Raw genomic sequence first — 27,071 nt, forward strand, 5'->3', positions numbered from 1 at the left:
TAGATAAATTAAAAAAAAACTTAAAAATAAAAGGATTACAATTAATATTTTTGAATAGTATATAAAACTAAAAGTAATTTATTAAAAATAACTAATTATAATAGGAAAATTATCTATTAAATTACTAATTCAATAGGAAAATAAGTGCAGTTAATAAGAAAAAATATTTGCAATTTAATTGCAATTATTATTTATTATAATCATATAGTAAAAAGAATTTTTTACAGAAATGTGATTAAAGTAGAAAATGTTTTAATGTGTTAAACTTAGTGATTAACATAATATAAGAAAAATAAGATAATCAAAATAAGAAATTAATGTAATTTTCTTAAGTTTTCAATTTGTGAATGATTTGATAGCGTATTCAATATTATGTTATTATATAAACTTTGGTTTTCAAAGCTAGTAACTTATGTGATCACCACACGTGTCAATTTTAACAATTAATTTTTGTGTCATGTGTTATACGAAAATTTTGTTTTAACATATTTATAAATTATAAGAAATTAAAAATTTAAGCAATTTTATAAATAGAAAAGATAGTTCATATATGTATATAAAACATAATACTAGTTAATTTATATAATAAACAATAATTATATTGGAAATAAAATCAAATACAGTATGAGTTTTAGACTTAGAGTTCCATATTATTTATTTAACTAAATTAAGAAATATATTTTTTTTTTTAAACAGTTTCTTTTCGTATTCTGTTAAAAACTTTGATATAATTTTCATGGATCTCCGAAACGTCATCATAAGAAACTCGGGGAGTGCGTAATTTCAAATTATTGAAGTATTGACATGTAAAGGGATTTTCATTTCTGATGTTGTTGTCTTTGATTAGGGTTTTTGATATATGGTGCCTTCACATTCCAGTCAGCGATCGTACTCCTGCTAAAGGTACGTACCCTTTTGTTTCCCCTTCAATTCACAATAAGTCAATAACACAAATGGTTAACTGACGAAGAAGATCAGCAAATGAAGCCTTTTTTATTTGTGTTCTGTTGTATTCAGAATTGGTGAAGCTTATTGAGAAGACTGTTAAGTCGGAGTACTATCGGTTGCCAAACAGACCTATATATCTAGTTGGAGAATCTATTGGAGCATGTCTTGCTTTAGATGTTGCAGCCAGGAATCCCAATATTGATATCTTAGTATCCCAATACTTACGGGAAGATTAATTGTTATAGATTCAATAGATTCTCCAACTAGATATATAGGGATACTAATAGATCTAAATGTATCCTCTCTTGTCTATAAGTATAACAACTAGATATATAGGGATACTAATAGATCTAAATGTATCGTCTATTTGTTGTTTTAACTCATATGTGTATATAATCTAAATGTATCCTCATATGCTTTACAGGGAGGTTCTACTATTACTTTGGCAAACCAATAGAAACAGCAGGTATATATGTATATAATCTAAATGTATCCTCTCTTCTCTTGTCTCTACATCAAATCGCTGACCTCAATGATGGCGGGTTTTCTTATTTCATGGCAGGTAAGGAGAAAGAGTTGAAAGACAAAGACAAGACACAAGAGCTTTACTTGCAAGTAAAGTAACAATGTCTTGCCTATTTAAAAGTAAAAAGAAAGAGTGATCCTCACAGATACTTGTTGCCAAGGATGTTGTATCAAGCTTCACATGGTTGGTCTTCTGAAATTCCAACGTTTGATCTCTAAAATCTCTCTTTGAATTATATTTACTGTACTGTGTCTATATATGTTGTACACATCTATTCATATGATGTTTAGAGGTTCTAAGTTTCTTTAGAGATCTAAGATCTTTTATTTGGTTCGTGGAAAAATAAGACAATAATTTCATTCAACTGAATGTACAAGACATAGATTAATCTGATTAAAATGTGGGTTCTTCATTTACATGTTATCAAGTTATAGATAAATTGACGCTTGTTAATACAAAGCTAGTTGTATCTGTGCTTGCTCTATTGTTGTGATTGTTATCCTTTAATGAATTTCCAGTCTTTTGTGTTACTAGTATAATTTTGTAATTTATGTTAAAAGTTTGAAATTGTATAAATACTTAACATTAATACCAAAAATTTTAGAGATAAGTTCTTTAAACAAATTCGTAGCTGATCCAAATGCTCCAAATGCTTTAAAGAAATCTCTAACTTGTGTGTGAAGCGGATGTTTTTCATGTGTAAGTGAATATTGTGGAGAGTGGAGAGAGTCACCAAAGTATTCGCCAGAATGTTAAACTTTTATTCTTCATCTGATTAACGACATCTGGTGTGGTAAGATGTTTTTAGAAACTATCGATTACAAGTTAAGCAAAACATAAGAGTATAAGTAAAAATTAACAATTAGATGTTCATTTCTATTCTGGTCATTACTATTCTTAATTATCACCATTTTACTTAATTACTTTTGCTTTTTAATTAACTTTAAGTTCAATTATTTGTAGGTGCTAATAAAAAAAAGAAAATACATTAAAACCTCTATAAAATCTGTGAGAACAGTTTATGTACTTGTAATGTTCAGTTTCTCACTTTTTATATACAGTTTTCTTTAATCTCAGTGTGATAATGTTTCGTCATGGCTAAATCAATAAACACAACACACATGATAAAACCTTCGTATACTACATGGATCTTTCGAATACAAAACACTCAGACAAGAAAGAGCAAATCACTTTACTTTTGCTAGACCATTTCCAATTTCTACAAAAATAGAAATACTGAAAAAAGATTTGTAATCTCAAATCAGCTTTGTGTGTGGCATTTCTCTATTCCACAGTCACCCTTGCAAGATCCCTCTAGCAACCTGACCATTCCTCAAGAAATCAAGTTTTCTTCTTTCTAGCATCAGCTTTCCAATCTCTTTGATGCCTCCTTATCTTCCGTTTAACCAACTCACAAGAACCATCTTGAGCTTTGTTCACAATCAAATGAGCTCTTCTAGCTTCTTTTTTCCAATCTCTATCGCAGTAAACACGCCGCACAAAGTTGTCAACATAACCACCACCACTAAGTCCATTAAACTCTAGCTCCTCCTCCTCCTCCTCCTCTTCTTCTTCTTCTTCTTCATGTAGTCCCATGGTCTCAAACGAGAGACTCCCATCCATACCCGCTTCTTCCCTCATCCTCTTCCTGGCTCTGTACCTACGTTGTCTTTCTCTGTTCTTCATCCGACGAATCATGACTTCATCTTTGTCTATCAACCCTTCTTTCTCATCAATGCTCAAACCATTACTCATCTCTCCTACAATTCCCATTTTTACTCAAAACCTTGACAAAAAAAACTGATCTTAAAGGTAATGCATTTAAAGGACGAATCTTTTAACTCTATAAAACCCTAGGAGATTAATTCCACAAGCTTAAGGCACAAAACACACACAAAAATGTAAACTTTTTCACTAGATTCGTTAAAAATAGCAATCAACCAAAATTAGCAGATTGTGTTTTTTTTTTGTCTTGTATTTGCTTTTCAAGTTGAGGAAACAGAGAAGTTCGATACTCAAATCAAAGACACTCCTATCGATGATTAGGTTAAGAGGGAGGGCTAAAACCCATAAATTACCAAAATCATAAAAAAAAAAAAAAAAAAAAAAAAAAAAAAAAAAAAAAAAAAAAAAAAAAAANTAAAGGTCATACCTTTCAACTGTTATGTGTGCCTGCCTCTCAGGTGAACAAAAGATACTAAAGTAGCGATTCGGTTCCTCTGCTTTGAAGGTTATGAGAGAGAGAGAGAGAGAGAGAGAGAGAGAGAGAGAGAGAGAGAGAGAGAGAGAGAGAGAGAGAGAGAGAGAGAGAGAGAGAGAGAGAGAGAGAGAGAGAGAGAGAGAGAGAGAGAGAGAGAGAGAGAGAGAGAGAGAGAGAGAGAGAGAGAGAGAGAGAGAGAGAGAGAGAGAGAGAGAGAGAGAGAGAGAGAGAGAGAGAGAGAGAGAGAGAGAGAGAGAGAGAGAGAGAGAGAGAGAGAGAGAGAGAGAGAGAGAGAGAGAGAGAGAGAGAGAGAGAGAGAGAGAGAGAGAGAGAGAGAGAGAGAGAGAGAGAGAGAGAGAGAGAGAGAGAGAGAGAGAGAGAGAGAGAGAGAGAGAGAGAGAGAGAGAGAGAGAGAAAAGATTGTTGTTTATGAGTTCTCTGTCAAAAAATTGATGAAAAAAAAGAGGCATCTTGACGAAGACCTTGTACAAGATCATTTTTGTATGAATAGATTATGTGTGAACTCAACTAACAAAGTGGGGTGGTGGCGCAGTTGGCTAGCGCGTAGGTCTCATAGCTACTGAGTGATCCTGAGGTCGAGAGTTCGAGCCTCTCTCACCCCATTTCTTTTACTTTTTATGAACCATTTCACTAAAAGCTCCATTTGATCAAAAATAAAAAATTAGAGCTTTTTCTTCAATTCGTTTCTCTCTTTCTCTCTACACTGAGTTTAACTGAGCGATTTGACCTAAAAATCAGATCTTTATCATTCGATTTTTCCTCTGTTGAAAAAGGCGTGTATTTGATTGTTAGTGCGTTCGATTATAGATGCTTCTGAGTTGGGGAACGCTTGCTGATTCGGTTTTAGTTTTGCATATTTGGATAAAGGGTGATCTTTAGATTCACTAGTTTAAGATTCAAAGCTGTGAAAGAGTGAGTCTTTAGCTGATTCAGACATTGTGGTTTTAGATCAGAATTTGTGAGTTTTATTTAGTCTGTTTGTGAGATGGATAGGTCTTGGAATAGTGATCAGTTAGGTGTGAATAAGATTGGGCAGAACATAAAGAAGACTCCTTTACACCAACCCGATTTCTCATATGGTATTGGTATCGCTTCGGCAAGGTCTCAACAACCGCAACCACAAGTTTATAACATAGTTGGTGAGAATGGCTTTAGAAGTTTACCTCAGCCTCCTCAGAATCCACTAAAGCCTCAGCAGAAGAAGATTAGACCAGCGGCTCAAACACAGATAAATTGGCCCCGTGATCCTCATCCTTCTCGTGTTGTGGCACAACCAACTCATGAGCTAGTTGTGAGACCACCACCAATGCAACCTTATATGCATCAGGGTTCACAACCAATGACGGGTCATGAAGAACAATTGTTTTCCAATACAGCTGAGTCCCCTGTCTCAGTGTATATGCGTTGTCTTCAAAGCTCACTAGGAGATTCAGGACCTAATGGAAACCAAATGCAGTCATCTCATGAGTACCATCAACCACCACAAACGCATATTCATCACTCGCCACGGTTCAGTGGTGCTGCACGCGACAAGCCCATTTTGCCTACTCCTCCTAGGTTCAACTGTCAGCAACAACAGATATATAATAATAGTCTTCACACTCCAAGTCCAAGGTTCAACGGTCGTGGGATATTACCCACTCCTACAAGAGGCTCAACATTCTCATCCATGGGTCAACTTGGAATTCTTGGTCCGGGCTCTCTTCCTCAGCATCCTGCATCTTCTGGTCTTGTGTTCCCATCATCACCGTATGGGCTTTTCCCAAACTCTAGTCCAAGATATAGATAACTCTTATTCATTCTACTCTTTAGGTTAGTAGTGTCTTTGTACTATGAAAAGGGTTGAAATGACTAGAAAATGGAACTTCAATCAACTCGTTTTCGTCCTTATTGTACACCAATCCTCTTCTGCTTCACTACGACATTGTACCACTACGTAGACTGTTATGAGCCAAAGCCTTAGCCTTAGCTCTAGTTGTCACACCCGTTATTTAAACTAAAGAACAAGGAGATTGAAAGCTAACTTCCCTTTAACCCAAGTCTCTCTTTGAGAATTAGGTTAATTGTTGGAAGCTTGGAATTCTCATTAGCATAAGAGGGTTCTTATATAGAACCTTACAAACCGATCTATCTCTCATATAAAACCTTAAATCTAACTTAAAAGGAATAAAACCATAATTATATATCCTAATAATATATCAAAAGCCAATGATCGTATCATTACTCCTCTCCTCCACTTGAAGCTTGTCCTCAAGCTTCAGCTCATGGCATGTCCTCCTCTTCAATTGGTTCGTCGTCCTGATTAGCTCCATCATTGACTACCGTGATTTGAAAAAGGACTGGTTTGCAAACATGCTCTCGGGTGAAGAATTCATCACAGTTGAAGCAGAGACCTTTTGCTCGTCGCTCTTCCATTTCTGCGGTGGTCAATTTCTTCAAAAACAGTTGTTGAGGAGCCGGTTTCTCTTCTGTTTGTTGGGGTAACTGAGCTTCCTTGTCTTTTCCACCCTTGGAGCTATCACGATTTCCTGTCCTAGGGAACAAGACCGAGTGTTGAGCTATTGGTGCCAAATGTCCTCCAAACGTCCGTGTCCGCTTGTCATTATCGATCTTGTATTCATTATCTCGAGCATATTCCATTGCTTTAAAAATTGTCTCAGGACGGAGATACTCGACTTTCTTCCTTAAACTATCTGTAAGTCCAACGCAAAACTGGCACAGTTGCTGGTCTCCAGTTAGTCTCGTTTGGCTTCCCAAACATTCCTCAAATTGGTTACAATACTCATCAACTGTTCCCGTATGTCGTAGATTACATAACTCTCCAATTGGATTCACGGCATCGGCCTTTCCAAAACGACTTTTACAAATCCTTTTAAATTCAGCCCAGCCTAGCCTATGCGTGGCTAACCTTCTCAAATTGTTGTGCCAGTGATAAGCTTTACCAGTCAGGACAAAGGTTGCTTGGCGAACTCGTGCATCATCATTGAAGATGCCTTGATCTTCGAAATAATCTTCGCACTTTTGCAGCCACTCGACAGCGTTAGCCGTTCCGTCGTAAGGTGGAAACTCCATTTTGGCTGGTGTTACGGTGTATTCAACCAAACCACCACCGCCTTCGTTTCTAAGCTTATCCTCTTTCCCTCCTCTCAATCCTGTCTGCACACGGAAATCACCTTGTGAGAAGTCAGAATTAGTTTTCTCTCCAATCTGTCTCACATGCCAATCTCCACCTCTATCTGTTCGCCGGTGACCTCGCTCCTTCTCCTCCGAGCAAAACAGCCATGGTCCACAAGAGTAAGCGTTTTTTTGTTCCTCTCTCATCTGATTGGCTTTTGTCATCACAGATGCTTGCTCACCAAACGCTTGATTCAGTTGTGTTGCAGCAGATTTTGAAGTCTCGTTCAAGGTTGTGGCTTTTGTTGTTACCAAACTTTTCTGCATCTCCGTCTGCTCTTGTCGTAACTCTTTTACAAGAGCTTTTGTCTTATCATGTTGTTCTTCATGCAAGGCTGCGACCGTCTCTAGTGTCGTTGAAGTTGTGTCCAACGCGGCTTGTTGCGTCTCCGTAGTTGTTTTGAGGTTTTCCACTGTTGAACACAAGGGATTCAATATTCCCTTGATTTCATAGATTTCCCTCTTCATGTCTTCCATCTTTGTGTCCAAACTCTCTATCTTTGCAAACAACTTTGCGAGTTCTGCCGCAACAAAATCGTTCTCACCCATTGAATCGGTTGGCTCTGATATCAAGTTGTTATGAGCCAAAGCCTTAGCCTTAGCTCTAGTTGTCACACTCGTTATTTAAACTAAAGAACAAGGAGATTGAAAGTTAACTTCCCTTTAACCCAAGTCTCTCTTTGAGAATTAGGTTATTGTTGGAAGTTTGGAATTCTCATTAGCATAAGAGGATTCTTATATAAAACCTTACAAACCGATCTATCTCTCCTATTAAAAGGAAACTATATAAAACCTTAAATCTAACTTAAAGGAATAAAACCATAATTATATATCCTAATAATATATCAAAAGCCAATGATCGTATCATAGACTTACATCATTTCTTGCTATGCACGAGAACCTAACATCAACAACGGGTTATATTCATCCTTTCTTGCTATATTGATCCACGGGGTCCCTATTTCATCTTCTGTTCTTCTTGCCTCTTCTATTCTCTCGGGCGACGTACACATAAATCGTCATCTAGACTTGTGTAGTGATTGATAGATAACGCATAGTTCTCTCCTTGAAACACCTAAACCAGAAATATAGCATGCCCAAACTTTTTTCATTAGCACCGTTAACTACTTTGTGGAAACGTTATAATTCATATCACCAAAGATACTTCCGATATTAGTATTATTACTATTAATACTCATTTATATAAAAATCTTCAAAAAAGATAAGATTTTCGATGGTTAATATTTTGAGAGTTTCAAATGGAAACAAATTCTTGTATTAAAAATGATATCATATGCAAAAAAAAAAAAAAGTATTAAATGCATAAAATCCTAGAAAATAAGAGTTTAAGGGGTTTGATGAATCTACAAATATTTTACATGATATCAATGGAAACAAACTCATGCAAAAGATATAAAGAAATAAAATATATATATAAAAAAGGAGAACATGTAAAAATGACAGAAAAATATAATTTTTATATAAAAATATATAAATAGTTAAATACCTTTCACTTAAATTGAAATAAAAATAGAAAAACATATACATTAATGCGTTTTATTATTGAAATAAATCAAGAACTAAAAGTGCAAAAAATCAGGAATTTAAAATCAATCATGATGTATATGACAAGGAAATATTGTATATATATATATATATATATAATGCAAATGTGTGTAAAATTCTTAGTGACAGTTTCTTCTTTGCAAAAAAACGTTATGTATCAGCAGCGACCACGAAATGATTACTCGAGAGTGAACAACATGCGGAAGAGTAACTTCGACCTACTACACGCTAACTCTAACGCCGTTCATCAGCCACCGCAACCACAACCTCAGACACAAGTGTACATCATAGACAAGAACGACTTCAAGAGCCTTGTTCAGAAACTAACGAGTTCAGAATCATGTGAGCGTTTACCTCAAAACCATCAGAAGATTATACCAGAGTCGATAAACCGGACCTCATCGGTTCCTCCAAGTGCAATGTCGGCGGCTCAAGAGGATCCTGATGTCTCATTGTATATGCGTTATCTTCAAAGCTGCTTACTCGAAGAATCATCAGGATCTAATATTATTGGAGACCAATTCCAACAACCATTTGATGATGATAAGTATGAATCTCACATGCTGGTTCAAGCTCCTACGCAATCAATGCCACAGTGCAATGGTTTTGAACCGGTCATCATACCTAATAGTAGTAATACTTTCCCCTCTTCCTGGTTCAATGGCTCTCCCCAACATATGCAGCATGATGCTTCCTTACTACAATTAACAAGAGTTGATTATCCACAACCACTTAGCTTCACATTTTCGTCTATGACTCAACCTGGAGGCTTTGGTCCGGATCTAGACGGTATTAGTCTTGATGAGATTTTTGATGTCCCATACGAAATAAATTCATAATTTATTTTCCCAATCGTGAATAATAAATTTAAAAATATTACTCTTATGTTTTCCTTATTTCACATATCATAGAAATGTTAATAAATTTTAATTAGAACCTGATCCTTCTCTTTTCATGTATCTCTGTCTTGTTGCAAACAAAACCGGACACAAGTTGGCTTACAAAGAGTTACAAACAAACACACAAACCCAATCCAAGATTCTTGGTATGATGAAATTGAAGCACAGTTCGAAAAAAAATATCTCATTAGCTGAGTCTTTCTTGCATACAAACTAGTAGAAACTACCAAACTTGGTATTTATCTAGAATTAGAAGCAAGAGACTGAAGAAACAGAGAGGGGGTAAGAGAAGCTGTTAGCATACTGAAATGAGAGTGTCTGTCCAGGACCAAGAGGTTGACCGTCGTTCACCAGACAATCATCATAGCAGAGTCGCCTGAAAACTCTAGGGTTAACCAGTCTAACTGAGCTGAACCAGCCACAACTGACGTGGATCTCCGCGATATTGCATTCCGAGACACAGGCGTTGAAGATCTCAACTGTATATGCAGGAACTCCACTTGGAAGTGGGTTTGTTGTGCCTTGAAAGAGAACAATATCATCTTTTGAGCAATCTTGTCCGATCCTGTTGGTCCCATCGCCAATGTCTGAAAATGTATATGAAGATGTGTCTTTTTAGGTTCTTAATACATAAAAACAGTAAGATTGATCTTTTAGTTGATATGTGAAGCCAACAAGTGTCTATGTAGTACCAGGAGAGAGCAAAAGCTTCCTAGAAAGGGCGGTGCGATTTTTGGAAATGGAAATGAAGGTTCTTGTACTGAGAGCAATGCCTCTTTCATCACTGGAACCTTCCAATTCATTGGCCTTCACAGCTGCAACATTAACAAAACTCGAAAACAGAATTGGTTTATGGTAAGAAGAAGAAAAGAGAGAGAGAGGGATATTATAGATAAGAACTTACACAGAGCAAGAGACAGAAACATTCCAAGAACTATGAAGAAGAGCCAGTGTTGGAATTGGTAGATGTGTTCCATTCTCATGCACTGGCCAAAAGATGTGGAGGGCTACTTCTCTGTTCTAGTTAGATGGAGACGTTTTTTATACAAGGGTATAATACACATGCATGGTAGAGAGAGTTGAGAGAAAGAAACTTAAGAAATGGAAGTTTGTGATTGCATGCATGTCTGCTGCTTCTTCCATAAGGGTATGGACCAATACCCTGTTTCATCTGAAAATCTATCTGCCTCGAGATTCAGAAGAAACATAACTATTACCAAAATTTTGTTAATAAGTTTTGAAAAAAAGGCTGACAAAAAAGTAGTTGAAGTCATTAATTAAACAGAACCGTAATGAAATACCTATCAGCAAATGAGAGTTATCACAATTTGGAAACCAACCTTGTTTACAAGAAGTAGAGAATTATAACAAGTCAACCAAGTTTCATCATTTTCCAAAAACCTTTTTATAGTTACAGAGAGCAAAAGCAGGAAACATATAGCAGGTATAGACTATAGAGAAGTGGTCTTCTCTAGGCCTAGTCCAAACTGTAGAGTAAGATAGAGCTTGATAGAACAAGAGAGGTTTAAAGAGAGATTACAGGCTTTGGTTTGTTTGAGTTATCATAAAGTTTCTCTTGTTTCCACGAGTTATCATCAAATACATTAGGGAATATATACTTTGGTTGATCACTTAGCCTTTAACAAGGTTGTTCCACATGAAGTTGGAGTAAAGAAGACTCGCTTATAGCATGTGAAAACAGTTACAAGTTCTTCAGAAAAAAATAAATCAAGTTGTTGACATAGACACCGATAACGAATCATTGTTCTAAAGAATATGTTCCTACGGAGACCTGGTGTATATTGTAACATTTAGGCAACACTATGTAGAAAGGAGTGACTACAAAATAAATCCCAAGCATCTTCCATTTTACTAGCCTTGCGAGGTTACAAGGCTTGGTAAGGTGGAAGATGCGTGGGATTTATTTAGTTTGTTACCCCCTTCACTAATCCCTTACCCAAGAAAAGACAGTGTACAACCATAAGTACCACCATGAGGTAACACAAAAGCATTCCACATTAAAAGGCAAAAGATGATAGTGTATACTAAAAGCCAAGAATCCACTTCACTGCTCTTTTTTACGCATTGACCACCATTCTCTACTCTCTCTTTAAAGAGTAGCAAAATCCATTCATGAGATTATTATAAGTCACTTCGTCTAGGAAGCAAACTCCATGCTGCTTACCAAAATGCAGTGACTTATAATACTCTCATAAACAAAATCTTCCCAAGACAATTTAAAAGACTACGCAAGAGAATATTTGAGTTTCTCATCATTTACAGATCCTGCTGATTCGTATATCCTGAAATCCATATAGATCAAAACATCTCCATAACTGAAACATGAGAGCATCCCTAAACTCAAATACAGTTAAAAACAAACAAGAGTATCAAAATCTCTTAAGGAGGTAATTTGCTGGCACCAAGAAACAGTTACAGGATTTACCTTTTCCGATGAAGAGGGCTCTCCGTCGTCATCGGCATGGATGAAATCGAAATCCGTATCTCTCTGTTTCGTGAGTAACTCTGTAAACGGCGTACGGCCCAACCCTCTAAAACAGTTTGTTTGTTGAGTGGAAGAGAGAGTTTATAGGATAGAACCGCTAAATTAAAATGACGGTTTGAACTTCTCAGTCCGGTTTAGTAATATAATTGAAAAGAACCGGTGCTCCCTAATTAGTAATTACGAAGGAGGTTTGGTTGACCTTTTCTTTAATTCAGTTTCAATTAAACCAGATCATTTACACATATAATAATGGGTAAAGATTATTTAACTAATTATTTTCATAAAACAGAGACATCATCGTCCACTAGGCAAACTATATATAATGTATATGCCAATGGAAGTTCCAATCCAAATTCTAATAAACTCAAAGCTACAAAGCCATTAGATGAGTAAAGCTAGAAAACAGAAACAAGCTCTGTTTGCTGCCAGACACCAACATTGGACAACAAGTTCTAACAACTGATATCAGATTCAACGCGCATGTTCTCTTGATTCTGAATTCAACGCATGTTCTCTCTCCTTCGGGCGTATCTGGTCCTGTCGTGGTACTTTGGTTTATCAGAGCTTCTCTGGGTTGTTAGCTCTGTGATCCTTCTCTGTCTCTCTGGAGGACGTTGGACTATTTCTCCATTTTCAAACAGCTCAGCTGCAATACGTACATGAAGAGTTTGGATTACAAAGCGAGCTTAGTACAAGTTAACCTCTGTCAACAACATAGAATATAATCAAACATAGACGCTAGTTTCAAGATTTAACCCTCAAGCTTCACAAACAGCTTCTTCTATCAAACAAATAGACTTAAGCTCGTTGCCGAAGATGACATTTACGGCTGGACATCAAAATGTTTTGGCTACCCTATTAGAACAGCTCATGGAATGGAACACACAAAGGTGGCTTTTTATATGTTAACATCTAAAGCGAGAGCCTAGTTTTAAGATTCAACCCTCAAGCTTCACAAACAGCTACTCTATCAAACAAACAGACTGAAGCTTAAGGCTGGAACCAGGAAATTGTTTTCGCTACCCTATAAGAACAGCTCATGGAACACACAGAGGTGGTACAAAACAAGATTCTGATGTCTTAGTTGAGTGCAGGAATTCGAATCCTTCTTCCGCAGTGTTAAACACATTAACAAAATCAGTTTTTAATGCTTAAACTAAAGAGTAGAAATTTGAAAAATCTCCTAGTTCTAAGCTTAGTCTTGATGGATTATGAAACAGGACAGAACAAAACAGAGAACTTGGAATTCGAAACATGGCTTTGTATTAAAAGCAAACACAAACAAAGTAACAACAGAGTTAACATTTCATATAACTCACCTCCGTAATCTTTGTTTTCTTGATCAACATAAGAGTCTGGTAGAATGAAGAGAACACCAGGAAGTCCTGAAACACACATACACAAGAATCAAGAATCATTCATTACATCGCTCGTGCCCTCCTAAAACACAAAACACAAGATCCAGAGATGAAACGGTGTGTTTTCAAATAACATTACCTTCGAGTTTGTTCGATGTCTCCTCATCGATCTCACAGCCAAATCCAAAATACCTTTCACACGACACATTGTATATCTTCTTCTTAGCTTCTTCCTCACTAATCATCATCAACAACAACAAGTTAACTACTTAAAATGCTTTCTTCCATGAAATTTCAAAGATTCGACGAAAATTAGAAAAGAAACCCTAACCTTCCGAGAATTTTAGCTAGGGTTTGAACATAGCAATCAATCATTTGCTGCTTCGTGGCGTTCTCGCCTCCAGGTTTGTCCATTACAATCAGCCAATGCTCATAATCGCATCCAGGGAACAACGGCGCCATCTCAGTGGGAGGTCTGTCGCTGAAATTGGATCCGGATTTGAGCGGAGAGTACGATCCACCGGACCTGTCCATGCGAGTTCGAACCGTTGTGAAACGATTCAACGAAGAGACGAATCCGACGGCATGGGAGATCGCTGCAGTGGAACGACGGGAGAGGAGGTAAGAAGGACAAGGAGAGGTGGCTCCGGAGGTGGAGAAGAAGCGTTTGGCGATGCGTGACGCGGTGGAGCGAGCTAGGGTTTTCGCCATTGAAGAAGCTCTCAGTGTGGTCAAGGAGGGTCTCTCAGAAATGAATGACTAGAATAGGGTTTAAGCAGAAAACCACCGAATTGTTAAATCAGATGGTTCTTTCACTAATGGGCCAATGGGCCGAACTTTTTACCACACAATGAAATTAACCAAAATAATAATTATCTTCATCTTCTTATCTCTTTCTTTTTTTTCTATGTACAATTGCTTTTACCATAATTAACCACCATAAATATGCGTCATCAAATCTGTTTGTCCCAAGGTGATTTTTTTAAGATATCAATTAGGTTCGGACCCGCACGTACATGCGGGCTTATGTTTATAAACAAAATTAATTTTGTATATATAATCAAACTTATACTAATTAAGATTTTAATTTGATATTTGGTTTGGTTTATTAATGTTTGAAAATTTAAAATAATAATGATTTCACCAGTATCTTAAAATTTGGAACAACATAACGGTTGGACTGGTAACAAACTAAATCAAATAAATGATTGGTTAGGTTCTATTAAATTTGTGAACTATCAAATTGGATATATAACCGCTAACAGCGATGAAAACCCGTTTGAAACATATACAAATATTTAGGGATGGCCGTAACTCTCTTTTCGTTTTGTCATGTTCCATTTTGTTCTACATCCGTTCTCAAATTTTCGTTGCATAACAGAAAGCATTCCCAATATGGGACATTCTGGATATGAGACAAATTTCCGATTGAAAACGGAAGGGGATTAGACGAATACATAAATTCTTAAACTCTCGTATAATATAAACATAAATATAATTCATAGTATATCTATATATCATATGCTTTAATAAAAATATTACAAAATTAATTGACTTCTTTATTCTTACTATTTTATATATGTTTCACCTATATTAGATTATGTTTTTAAATACTTTTAACTGTTACAGAACATATTTTATGTATTTTTTTTTTGTTTGTTTGAACTTATGCTGGTTCAATTGAAAATAGTAAGAATTATTTATTTAGTATGTGTAAACATATTTATATAGTATAACGTCATTAACCCAAAATTTTGTCATTTTGATTTATGAATATTTGGGTGTTTGAGTGTTAATCAGTATTTTAAGATTTGGATCAGAAATTTTTATACTATGAGTCATCGTTACCTTGAAAATTTCGTTAGAAATTCAAGATAACCATGACTTAAAACTTAAAAGACTATAAAAAAATTTCAAGGTGCTCATGTTATAAAATTTTACCCCATGTGTGTTTTTTGTTTTCTTTTCCATATACATCCCAAGTTATAGTGTCATTTTAATAAAGATTGTTAACATCATATATTTCAAAAAAAAAAGAAAATAATATAATTTAATACATACAGCTGATTACAATATAGTCATGGAAGATTAATTGTACTTATATAGTTTATGTATACGTACCTCTTGTTGGTTTCAAATGTTAATTAATGTTAATGCAAAGCTCAAATACATACTCTAATAAGAATTTCCTACAGAGATTTTTTAAATAAATCTATAGAAAAACTGAAGAAAACAAACAGTAATATAGTATTTCGTGACTTACCAGGTTCATATAAAAATGTGAACTTTTTTTAAGCAATCAAATGTAATTTTTTTGTTTTGCAGATGCTATGTCAATTGGATGAACACCCGTTCATACCACAATCCTCCCTTATATACAATCTCTAGGTAGAAAAATGTATGCTTTCGAAAAAAGATCTTGATTTGTATATGCTTATATACACAACAGAAAATTATAAATTTAACAAATCATAAATCATAAACTGGACATAGAATCATAAATCATAAACTTAATACAAAGACACTTTNGTAGTGCTAGAGTGGTGTATATGATATGTGAATGATAGGTCGATTACTCTATTTATAAGCTTGAAAGAGTAAATATTTATACCTATACGTTTAAAACTAAAAAATCTATATAAAATCTTTTAAAAACTTATTTAGTTTTCAGTTAATGCATATGCAATATGTTTGAATCTATATGGATAATTAGATTTGGATTTTGAATAAATTGTCTAGATTTTTCTATTAAACCGATGAGAGTAAATATATAAGGTTGGTTTTAGAAATAATCCCTAAATTTTAGAAATTTGGTAAATAATTACTGATTTTATTTCAAGATTTCTTAAAATAAATCATCTATTGAAATTTAAGTTAAGTTATTTTCATAAATACTATTCGAAATTAATTTGATTCATTTGTTATGGAAATCTTGTTAAATAATAAGTTACATTTTTGGTATGTTATTAATTGCGGAAATCTCTTATTATTTTATAAAATTTTAATAACTATATAAATTCAAGGAATTATTAATAGAAATAATTTCGTTTTTATTATAATATTTTAAATTTCATTTTTGTAATCTTGTTGGCTTTAATTTTTTTTATTGTTCTAATTAAATTTAAAAAGAAAATCATTAGTTTAATATTTAATTTAGAAAAATATTTGGAAAACTTAATATATTCAAAATTAATTATTTATGATTTACATCCATATCAAAATATATATACGAAATCTATAACCAATTATAAAAAAGTTAATCATTTATTTCTTTAATAGTTGTTACCATTGTTTTAGGAAAGTTGAACTTTTTTTTTTTTAATTTTGTAGACAATAGGTTCTGTTTGGCAACATGGATATATGTTATGTTTTTTTTTTAAGTTGTAAGTGTACTCCCCAATTAATAGTATAGATGATATAAAAAAAACACAGGTTAAAAAGAATTGATTTATTATATTCTTTTATTTTGAAAAAAGGTTAGATTCCGAAAATTAACTGAAGTAACAAAACAAATCAATTAGAAACTAGAAATTGAGAAATTGAAAGAAGAGTATAGAATTTAAAAAAAAAATCAAGCATCGCAGTTTGAAGATACAGTAAAACCTCTATAAACAAATACTCTATAAAATAATAAACACTATAAATTAATAAATTTTGCTATTTCCAAGTCGGGACAGTGTAAAAAATAACAAAATTCGATAAGATAATAAGATAATAATTTTTTTGAAATCCCCATGTAAAATATGGTCCCAATAGTATCATAAATTAATAATCATATAAATTTACATATATATATATATATTATATAAATTTACATATATAGATATATATATATTTACATATATATATATGTTGATATAGTAAAGTATGTTTCTCTTAAACCTTATATCTATAATACAATTGTTATGTTGTATGTTCAAACTATAATGATATAAAATATTCTATAATATTTCATAAAACATCTAAAACTTTTTAAAGTTTTCAATTTCTAAATATGCCATTTTGATAGTTTGATAGACTATTAAAATATGATAATTGATATTCTTATTCATAAATTTGAATATTTATGTCATGTGTATAAGTGAATTTGTCTATAATATTTGTAATTCATTGTCAATAATATTTTTTAATTATTTCAAATTCAATTCCAATACCATAAAATTTACAACATCCAAAATTCTAATATTATTTTGCAAAAATTGTCTCAATTCATAATTTAAAAAAAAATAAATAATTAAAAATATACCTATAAAATTGACACTATAAAATAATAATTATTAATTTATATATAAATTAATATTACTATAAATTAATAAAATATCTTGGTCCTACCGTTATTAATTTATAAAGATTTTATCGTAGATGATTAGATAAGAAAACTTACCAATATCTTTATAGGTTTATAAATATAGAAGTTTTAGAAAGTTTTGAATATGGTTGTGGTGGGATCAACCGGTAAAGACATGATTAAAATCCATTACAGATCCGAGTCTGAGTCTGTTAGACTCGAATCTCCCACTGACTAGCCGTCTGAACTCTCGGTCAAAACCCATTACCAAAAGGAAAACGACACGTGTCACCCAAAATACAAGAAGACGAGAAGAACACAACAATATAAGATTCAATTGAATACAAATATTTTGGAAAAGCCATGTGAAAGAACCTATTTGGAAGAACAAAAACAGAACACAAACAATATAAGATTGAATTCAATCCGACCATCCCATTCCATTATCTATCTTTTTTTTTTTTTTTGTGCAACGTCCATTCCATTATCTATCTAAGATTCAATTCGACCCCAACTTGGACCCCCAAGATCAGGCTGCTCGCAGCTTCACCATATATAGCGCGTGACATCCACGCTCTAAATTTTCTTATATTAAATGCAAATAATAAAAAATCATCTCTACTTCTTTTGGAAGTTTCAAACTAGATGATTGGTTACACGTAAAGAAACGAATTGTGCATAACTTTGTTGAGTTTGATATTTGATTCTCTTCTAGAAAGAAGACTAGAACCTTCTCATATATTTTTCGGTGAAGTAAATTATAGCATTTCTACGTCACCGTTAAATTTAGGTAAAACAAGAAAAGTAAACTACTTATATAATCATGTCATTGTTGTCCAAAAAAAAAAAAATACAATCATGTCATATGTTCTTTTCTTTTTTTTGTCGGATGTCACATGTTCTATCTCATAAGTTTTTGCAACTTGTCATGATTTTGACGAAGAAAAAAAAACATAAAAATATAAAAACTAAAGCGCGTGAAATCGAAAGCGTTATCCCTAACGTAGCAACTTGGAAAATTAGAAAAAGTCACACACAAAAGTCAAATTCCTCACGCTTTCCTTTTCTGTTCAACACGGTCTCGTTTGTATATATATCGGAACTCTTTCTTCTCGTCATTGTAAACTTAAAGCAAACTCACCACCAAGACCAAGATCTATTCTAAACTATCTCTACAAATTTCAAAAAAGTCTCTTCTCTTATTATTATAGTTCTGATCATGAATTCGATGTTCAGTGCCTTCGACGCTCTTTTCGCAGAGCTCATGGGTAAGAACCTCATGGCTTCTTCGTTTAATGCTACTACTACTACGGCCACCGCCGCCGCACCACAAACGCAAACGCAAAAGGAGGACAACGCAAGTAGCAAAAACATGGGTTGGGTGATCAAGAAGACTCCTAGGTACGCTGTGGAGTTCGACGGTCTTCACTGCTTCGAAACAATAGTCCGTTCTTGATTTGATTTGTTCTTGGTGCGCTAGCTTGGCTTCAAGATCAGAAACTTTGTTCTGATTTTTCTTGTTTTTTTTTCTTTAATTTAATTTTATTCTATTAATTCATTATAACATGTTGCTGTCAATACGTTTTTGGAATATTTCATCGATTTAATCCGGTTTCGTACTTTCTTGATTCTCCGATTTGTCTTCATATTTCTCCGGTTCCGGCTAGATGTTAAAGGATGCCAATTCGGTTTGATTAAACTCGAACCAGAAATAACAAAAATTCAATTTTTGGTTTTTTTCTTCTTCTGGATTATGCAAACTTCGGATTCTTGGAAATATATCAATCAGATCACTTCTGTATTATGAATATCGAATACAAACTAAATAATTTATTACCTCTGAATAGAATTAAAAGTAAAAAAACCAAAACAAAAGAGAGATAAGGTTAGTTAGGGTACCTTACTTGATGAACTAATGAACTTGGTTCCATGGTTACTTTTTTTGCCGTTTATTTATACGTATATTTTATTTTATTTTATCAATCCCAGAATCAAAGCTAGCAGCAACGTAGAGAGAACTTGCATCAAGGGTGTTACACGATTATTATCTAATATGCTTATTTATGTTAACCTGTTGGTAAATTTGCTAAACCGTTAGCTCCGATTATATGATACTATTTGTACTGTATATTTTTTTATTTTTTTTTGGCTAGACAATCAAATTAATCAACCAAAAGATCAATTAATTTTATCTCTTTTCTCTATACAATTGCTTTCACCATAATCACCATACATGCATCATCATATTTGTTTTTCCTAAAATGATCATTTTTCTTTTTTAGCATTTTGTTGGCTTGTGATTTGCCCTTTTATGATTTCAGACTTTACTAATCCATCAATCCGGTCTCAAATGTATATGTGGTAGAAGAAGAAATCAATAAGATAAAAAAAAACATCAGTTAATATGACTTTCTCTTCTTTTTTTTTTTCCTTTATTGACTTACTCTTTACTTCTTAAGGCTTCAAATACAATTTGTTAATTTTTATTATTTTTTATATTAAATAGTATAGGAATTTTTATACATATTTTATTTTGTATATCAATATAGAGATATATGGTAGGTTAATACATTTTTGTTTGTTTGGTGTATATACAAATTAGAGGTTTTTGTTTTGAAAATTATCATTTAAAATTAGTTTTTTTCAAGTAAAGTGTTAATATGTATAATATTTTATAACTTGTAACTTAATCAATTCCAAACTATGATTACAAATCTATACAACATGGATCCTAGTTAGTTTCAAACCTGCCATGCTAGACCCATCATCCAACAAATCTAAAGATTTTTGACCCACAAAATAACCATCCTATGAAACCTGCGAAAATATGTAGTATGTGTGAAACCATCATTTTTGAGGACATACATTTTATTAATTTTCTTGTACCACTATCACTATTTTAGTTTATAAAAAAATAAATCATAAAATAACTAACGTTAATAAGAAATTGTTTTTAAAATAATTTTACATATATTTACTAAAAAGTTAAATTGTATTAGAGATAGAATAAAATAAAAAACTTGAATGTATTAGAAATTGTTTTTATAGTCACTATACTTTTTATGAACAAATTTAATCTAAAACCCATAACACAAGAAGTTTTTAAAGTTGACCTTTGAGAGAATCTTTAAAAAAAACACACAAACTAATTAGTAATTACATTCATCTTCTATTAAAAGGTTACCAATTTACCATTAATTAATTGGATTATAAATTAAGTCCAATCTAAAAAATATGTAAGGTCGTCTTTGTCAAGTGGCCACATCTCACGCTAAACCAATTGAGAAAATTAGGTCAAACTCGCCGAAAAAAAAAAAGTGGAAAATTTCTAACTTTGAACTAACTAGGATCCAACTAGGATTCTTCTCTTTCCTTATCCAACACGGTCTTGTTTCGTCGCGTCTTTAATAAAAAAAACTTTCTATATAAACACTTCATATTGTTTTTGTTCCTTTTCACATAAACATAATAAACCCATTCAAAGATCTTTTTTTCTTTTTTTTTTTTTAACAATTCGTTGTGATAATGAATTCGATGTTTAGTGCCTTTGACGCCATGTGTGTTGAGATTATGGGGAAGAAAGTCACCGCTGATCCTTATGTCCACCGTTCTGAACGCAACGCTGCTTCTTCTAGCGGCCGTGGCGGCGGTCAAAACGCGTCTTTCTCGGCCAAGAAAGATGAAAAAGCTTCCAAGAACATGGATTTGGTGACCAAGACACCGAGGTTTGCTGTTGAGCTCGATGGCCTTCATTGCTTCGAGACCATAGTTCGTTCTTGATCACAAATCAAGATTTTACGCTTTCTTTTTTTGGTTTTGTTTTCGATAATTTTCGTATGTAAATACAATTTTGGAATTATTCAATTTCTTGATTAGAATCATCCTTCATAGTGATTGATTCATTGTTTTGATTTCAAGTTTCTCTTGTTTCGTTCTATTAATTCATGAATTTGTGAATTTGTATTAAAGAAAATAATGATTTTTTTTTTCCCTGTTCTTCAAGAATCCTCCAAAAGGATCAAACTTTTGCAAGAACTTTTAGGGTTTAGGAGGCAAAAATTGAGGCTTAGATGATGCATGTGATGTTGAACATGAACACCTAATACTAATTGATCCATATAAGAAGAAGAGGCTGAAACTATACATTGAAGAAAAAATTAGAAACTTGTGTGCCAAATTGCTCCATCGCCTTCTCCACAACGTTGGTGTACTTGAAGCATTCTATCCACAGATTTGCAGATTCCGCTACAGCTCCAGTCGAAGGATGCTGCGCAAGGGTTTCCTGCTTGACCCTTCCATTCACAATCTGCACACACAGTAGTAATTAATAAACCTTTTTTACCAACTCCTTGTTTCATTTGCTTATTTGATATATGTGTTACGAGCTAGCCAGATTTTTATCCTTTTTACCCAAGGGTGTTCCGCAGCAGAGGCTTCTATCATCGATATGTTCAACATCGAGACCAATGAACCAAGAACCTAAAGAGACATCTTCATTTGCATACTTGTGAAGTAGTCGCCTGAAAATAGTCAATTTGGGATGAGGATTGAGGATGATTGTAAAGAAGAGTCTGTGAGCTGAGAGAGAGAGCGCACCGGTTCACTGAGATATATGTTGCTAAATCTTTGGAGATGGCATAGATTTGTCCAGTAGCGTGTCTGAAGTACTTGTTTCCTTCTTCACCAAACTTCCAATATTCTGGCTCATGGTATTTGACTCCTCTGCAGCACAATAATCCGGAAAAAAAAATGAGTCAACTCCTGATCTGTGTAGAAACATTAGAGCTTGTGACTGCTTACTTTTGAGCAAGGACAGGTCCAGACTTCATGCAACCAATGTACACTCGCGGTTTCCATCTATGGTGAGCCAATGTAGAACCAAGCATTCCTGAATAATTATAACTTAAACTTTAGTTTATGCTTTTCTTAGAACAGTAAGTAGTTTAATATGCATTTTATGAAATGTAATGTAACTAACCGAGATTTACGTGGACATCATCATCCACTTTGACGTAGAAGTCTGCATCCCATTTTGCAACAGCAGATGAGAAGTACATCTGGGTTTTAGTTGATAATTCATGATAACCTTCTATGTGGTTCTGCAAGATATTTCACTATTTTATTAGATATTATCAACTAAGGGAAAAGGACGACAGAGCTAGCGCTACAAATCAAAGCTACCAGGCGAAAGAAGTCCTTATATTGTTCTTCTTCAGCTTCAATGGTGTGGTCCAAGACTCCTCCAGGAGAAGAACTATATTTAGAGAATAGTAACGTTGTCCATATCAAAACATAACAGCCAATATTATATTTACTATTTAGAAAACCAAATTAAGAAAACTCTACCTGTGACCTATGACAAATCGCATAATGATTCCCTTCTCTGTCTCTAATCTTTTCAAATCCTCCCCTGCAAAAAGTAAAGCAACAGTCAATCTTATTTTCACATCATCTGCTTGCTATATATGGGAGCTTTAGAAGAGCTGGTTCGGTTCTTGTTGAACCTTTAGGAAGCCAGGTTCCTCTTATCGAGTCTCTTCGTTTTCTGCTACTGAAAGCAGTCATGATTCCCACCACAAAGAACATCCGAGGCCGAATCTTGTTCGATTTGTCTGCCTCTGATTTTGCAACAGTTGGAGATCCATCTCCACCACCAGATCTTGCTGCTCGAGCTGTAGCTAGCTCTACCTCAAGCGAAGAAATTGTCTTGTCTAATGTCCTGGTACATGAAAATCAGTTTAAAATGTAACTACAAAGCCTATCTCTAATATATAATATCATAACATCATGTTACAGTGAGACAAATAAAGGCACTTTACTTGATAACATCATGAGTATGTGAAACTCGAGATAGAATGTCACCTTCCTGGTTAAAAGAAGAAGAACAATGCCAAAAGTAAGATTTAATTTTGCAATTAACTGGAACAGATCATCAGGTGATGTAAACACACACACAATATGTCATCATCTACTTGCCTTGCTCTCACAATCAATAAGAGGATGAAGTGACCTGGCTTGATCATTTTGTAGAGGTGAAGCTCTCTCAATGCCATCTACTATCTCAGATGTCGCCAAAAGCCTAAAGGAAAGAAACAGATGTAAGTAAGATCAGAAGAAGCTAGGACATTAAACTGTTATTAATCAACCAAAAAAGGGATTACTAGCTAAAATAACAATTGCCTAACTTGACAAAGCTACTTGTACTAAAGCTACTTGCACAAAAGAAGAACCACAACAAAGAAAAGAAAAGAAAACATAATCTTTTCACTAGAGTAAACATAATTCAGCATCAGAATGTTCCAGATTCACCAATTTGAATACAGAAGATACAGTAGAAAGTGACAAAGTTGCAGACTTTTGAAGCTACATCTACATAAAAAAAACTCTTTTGAAGCATTAGCATTAGTTACCCATACAAAACAAGACCAAGAATCCGCAGCATTAGCATTGACAAATCAGAGAGAGAGAGAGAGAGAGAATGAAAGAACCTGTTAACGACAAGAACACCAAGAACGAAGCTGGAAACGCAGAGAACAAAAACCCATCTCGCTGAAACACCGGAAGAAGAAGAAGTTGTAGATTTCTGATACCTTCCCATTCCCATTTTTTTTCCTTCTTCTTTTATTTCTATAAAAGAAAAACTCTTAGTGAGAAGAAGAAGAAGAAGAGGAAAGCTTGTTTCTTTCTTTTTAAGGTTGTCTAGCGAAAACAACATGTGAACTCATCAAAACGACATCATCGTCTTCTCGGATGAGCAAAAAAGGAAAAAAAAAAAAAAAACTCAATAATGTCTGTAATTGATTCCTCCTTTTCTTTTTTATCTTTTTCACCACACTCTCTTTTAATTTTGCAGTAGACTACTTAACTTTTTTTTTTTGGTCAACAAAAACCAGAAAATTAGTGTTAAATGATTTTTTTTTGGCAAACTATTTGTTTTTTTCTTTAAATTCAAATGTGTGCTTTCTTGGTTGCTCAATCAGAAAAGGAAAAAAAAAAAAACTCATTATTGGTGGCTTAAATGAGTCGCGTGAAACTCTCAGCTTCACTGTTGTTGTGTTATGTTCTGTCCGTCCCAAGACAAAAGGCTAGCTTCCAAATTTGCCCCTCTTTATTCTGCACATATTTGTTTTCTTTCTGATTTTTAGATACTCTTCAACGGTTATACTATAACTTATCTTTTCTTTCTCTTTTTTTTTTTTTTTTGATAAAAGACTATAACTTATCTTCACGAAATTACCTTATTTATATTTTTGTATTTTTTCTTAGATATATGTATATGATAGAAATTTGGATATACTTATCTTCACGTAATTTTTTCTTAGATATATGTATATGATAGAAATTTTATTCTATATCTAATTAATATAAAATAATTGCATAGTTAGTTTTGGTAAATACTTAATGAGATTTCGTCGATCATGGAATGCAATAAACTCAAATCCTAATTAGAATCAATATAATAATATGTATTACCATTTTCCCTAAATCAAAATCGGCAAAATATACTCTAAACTTGCGAAATGTGAAAACCCTACATACAACCTTAAAAGATATATATATATATATATGTGTCTTGATCAGGGCCGGCCCTGATCTAAAGCCAATGAAGCAAGGGCTTTAGGCGCTAAAATATATACAACATTTTGGGGCATCAATAACAAATAAATGTCGTAGTGAACTGGCTGTCCCTTGTTTCTTTAGATGATAAGGATTCAGGTTCGAAGCTTGGTAGCAACAATATATGCACGTTTTTATAACTCAAAGGGGCAACAAAATTTTTTTGGCTTTAGGCAGCCCACAGTGTTGGGCCGGTACTGGTCTTGATCGATCCTATACAAGCACCACCACATCCAAAAGTAAACTTACTTACCTTGATAGATCCCACAGCTACTATACTCTACGATGGCTGCCTCATTTGCTTATTTGAGAGACGTACGTCCTCACAAAACTTCATGGAGGATTCAGGTGAAAGTTCTTCATTCATGGCGCCAGTATACCGCCATGACTGACGAGACTCTTGAATGCATTTTCTCTGATGAAAAGGTTAGCAACAATATAACCTCGATTCCTTCTGCACGTGATTGATTGTTATCTATATGGATCTCAGCAGTTCTGAACCCCAATACTAATAATCTATCCATTCCAAAAAAAAATTAAGAACGAACATACCTGGGCAAAGAGAACAGCATCACCCACCTTCAATATATCTCCCAGATTTGCAAACAACGAAGGTCAACAAGTAGCCAAATCAAAGGTCGTTCATAATATTGACAACGATTACAAGAAGAAACACGAGATTAACCTTTGCGATTCAGATGGAAATGAATCGTTATTGAAAGAGAATAAAACGAATAGTTTTCTCGATTGTTCGGTGAGATTTAACATACTTATCTAATCTACACCTGGCTGTTCAAAAAAAAAAAAATATCTACTCTACACCGAATATTATATATGTATTTTTTTATTTATAACGTAAACATTATAGTTTTCTATATCTAACCAATACTATATAATAAAACTTAACATATTTAATTTATTAGATATAAGGTATGTACTTGGATTCTTAAATTTAATTTGTGCAAATTTTTTTTATTTCTTTTGCACTCCAAAAATATGGTCTGATCATTTACATAAAGAAATGTAATATCATTTGATATCTCTAAATGTATTGTACTTCAGGATATATTATATACACATAAATTTACTTCCAAACAAAAAACAATTTTTTTAAAAAAAAGAATGACTATGAACCATGTAAGTAGTAAGTAAACCACATTTAAATACATATAGATAACAAATTAAGCACTATAACAATTATATATAGAGCTCTGCTCAATTGTAAATTGGTCCACAATTTCATCGTATATATACAATTCCCTATATATATTTGTGAATACATATAGTTAGTTTGATTAAAAATACAACAAACATTAAATGTATATATCGCAAACGAGGAAATGTAATTAATACAAGACTACAGCATAATTATGCCAATTTAAATAAACTAACGTGCAAGAATAGTTTAGAAAAATATATATATATATATATATATATATATATATATATATATTTGCTATGTGGTGTACCACGAGGTAGTTCCTAGTTCTATTAGTATTCTTTTAACATTTATTAGTTTCATACAATCTCAATTACGTTTTTTACGCGATTATGCAAGATTAGTTTGTTTACTAAATTTAAATATATATTGGTAATATGATATTTTATTTCATCACTATGCAAATATATCCAATCAAAATGTTTTTTGAAGTAATTTCATCCTACAATTTTTTATTCTGCAACTTATGTTGTTATGCGACTTATGTAATGTTATCAATAGGAGGCAAAGGAAAAAAAAAAATTAAATATTTCATAAGATTTCTACAAAAAGCAAAACCATAATTTGGAATTCTGTTTATTTTTTTAAAAAAGTTGTACTACAAAGAAAAATAAATTAAACCGTACAAAGAGATTATACTAACTCAATATTCTAAAATTCCATCAATGTTGGCATGTTGCAATGCACAGTACATATTGAATGTATGAGAAAGAGAAGAAACAAACTTTTATAATTTCGTAGATTCAATA

At 33.3% G+C, this 27,071-nt stretch overlaps 8 protein-coding genes, 1 long non-coding RNA gene and 1 other non-coding gene across 13 annotated transcripts; 5 read left to right on the forward strand and 5 right to left on the reverse strand.

Moving 5' to 3' along the window:
- Positions 2,546-3,774, reverse strand: LOC104777308. 2 transcript variants are annotated; one of them, XM_010501529.2, is made up of 2 exons: positions 3,627-3,774; positions 2,546-3,260 (listed from the first exon to the last, which is right to left on the reverse strand). In XM_010501529.2, the coding sequence occupies exon 2, from the start codon at positions 3,245-3,247 to the stop codon at positions 2,816-2,818; it is 432 nt and encodes a 143-aa protein (XP_010499831.1). In that variant the 5' UTR covers positions 3,248-3,260; positions 3,627-3,774; the 3' UTR covers positions 2,546-2,815. The 2 variants fall into 2 exon arrangements, with proteins under 2 accessions (XP_010499831.1, XP_010499832.1); XM_010501530.2 differs by having other exon boundaries at positions 2,546-3,234; positions 3,627-3,765.
- Positions 4,090-5,661, forward strand: LOC104777309 (protein HAIKU1-like). Its single transcript, XM_010501531.2, has one exon. The coding sequence runs from the start codon at positions 4,681-4,683 to the stop codon at positions 5,482-5,484; it is 804 nt and encodes a 267-aa protein (XP_010499833.1). The 5' UTR covers positions 4,090-4,680; the 3' UTR covers positions 5,485-5,661.
- Positions 4,213-4,297, forward strand: TRNAM-CAU. The gene is given in 2 exon segments: positions 4,213-4,250; positions 4,262-4,297. It is a non-coding gene; the product is annotated as a tRNA-Met (tRNA).
- LOC104779047 (VQ motif-containing protein 5-like) lies at positions 8,585-9,274 on the forward strand. The gene has a single exon (XM_010503443.1). It carries the CDS (start codon positions 8,588-8,590, stop codon positions 9,272-9,274), a length of 687 nt encoding a protein of 228 aa, XP_010501745.1. The 5' UTR covers positions 8,585-8,587.
- LOC104777310 (TPD1 protein homolog 1) lies at positions 9,453-11,908 on the reverse strand. Of its 3 annotated transcripts, none has more exons than XM_010501534.1 (4): positions 11,781-11,908; positions 10,239-11,637; positions 10,027-10,149; positions 9,453-9,921 (listed from the first exon to the last, which is right to left on the reverse strand). In XM_010501534.1, the coding sequence occupies exons 2-4, from the start codon at positions 10,315-10,317 to the stop codon at positions 9,584-9,586; spliced, it is 540 nt and encodes a 179-aa protein (XP_010499836.1). In that variant the 5' UTR covers positions 10,318-11,637; positions 11,781-11,908; the 3' UTR covers positions 9,453-9,583. The 3 variants fall into 3 exon arrangements, with proteins under 3 accessions (XP_010499836.1, XP_010499837.1, XP_010499835.1); XM_010501535.1 differs by having other exon boundaries at positions 10,239-11,670; XM_010501533.1 differs by having other exon boundaries at positions 10,239-11,689.
- On the reverse strand, positions 12,088-13,964 carry LOC104777311 (multiple organellar RNA editing factor 5, mitochondrial). The gene is made up of 4 exons (XM_010501536.1): positions 13,530-13,964; positions 13,338-13,435; positions 13,160-13,225; positions 12,088-12,486 (listed from the first exon to the last, which is right to left on the reverse strand). The coding sequence occupies exons 1-4, from the start codon at positions 13,907-13,909 to the stop codon at positions 12,341-12,343; spliced, it is 690 nt and encodes a 229-aa protein (XP_010499838.1). The 5' UTR covers positions 13,910-13,964; the 3' UTR covers positions 12,088-12,340.
- Positions 18,598-19,226, forward strand: LOC109132273. Its single transcript, XM_019243802.1, has one exon. The coding sequence runs from the start codon at positions 18,706-18,708 to the stop codon at positions 18,940-18,942; it is 237 nt and encodes a 78-aa protein (XP_019099347.1). The 5' UTR covers positions 18,598-18,705; the 3' UTR covers positions 18,943-19,226.
- LOC104777313 lies at positions 20,926-21,472 on the forward strand. The gene has a single exon (XM_010501540.1). The coding sequence runs from the start codon at positions 21,012-21,014 to the stop codon at positions 21,264-21,266; it is 255 nt and encodes an 84-aa protein (XP_010499842.1). The 5' UTR covers positions 20,926-21,011; the 3' UTR covers positions 21,267-21,472.
- Positions 21,292-24,292, reverse strand: LOC104777312 (beta-1,6-galactosyltransferase GALT31A-like). The gene is made up of 11 exons (XM_019243803.1): positions 23,975-24,292; positions 23,463-23,565; positions 23,306-23,352; positions 22,991-23,205; positions 22,833-22,896; positions 22,668-22,740; positions 22,465-22,585; positions 22,287-22,374; positions 22,083-22,208; positions 21,897-22,006; positions 21,292-21,792 (listed from the first exon to the last, which is right to left on the reverse strand). Exons 1-11 carry the CDS (start codon positions 24,199-24,201, stop codon positions 21,644-21,646), a joined length of 1,323 nt encoding a protein of 440 aa, XP_019099348.1. The 5' UTR covers positions 24,202-24,292; the 3' UTR covers positions 21,292-21,643.
- On the reverse strand, positions 24,975-25,917 carry LOC109131165. The gene is made up of 2 exons (XR_002036895.1): positions 25,656-25,917; positions 24,975-25,557 (listed from the first exon to the last, which is right to left on the reverse strand). It is a non-coding gene; the product is annotated as an uncharacterized LOC109131165 (long non-coding RNA).

Source organism: Camelina sativa, chromosome 3 (genome assembly GCF_000633955.1).
Source record: "Camelina sativa cultivar DH55 chromosome 3, Cs, whole genome shotgun sequence".
NCBI lineage: Eukaryota > Viridiplantae > Streptophyta > Magnoliopsida > Brassicales > Brassicaceae > Camelina > Camelina sativa.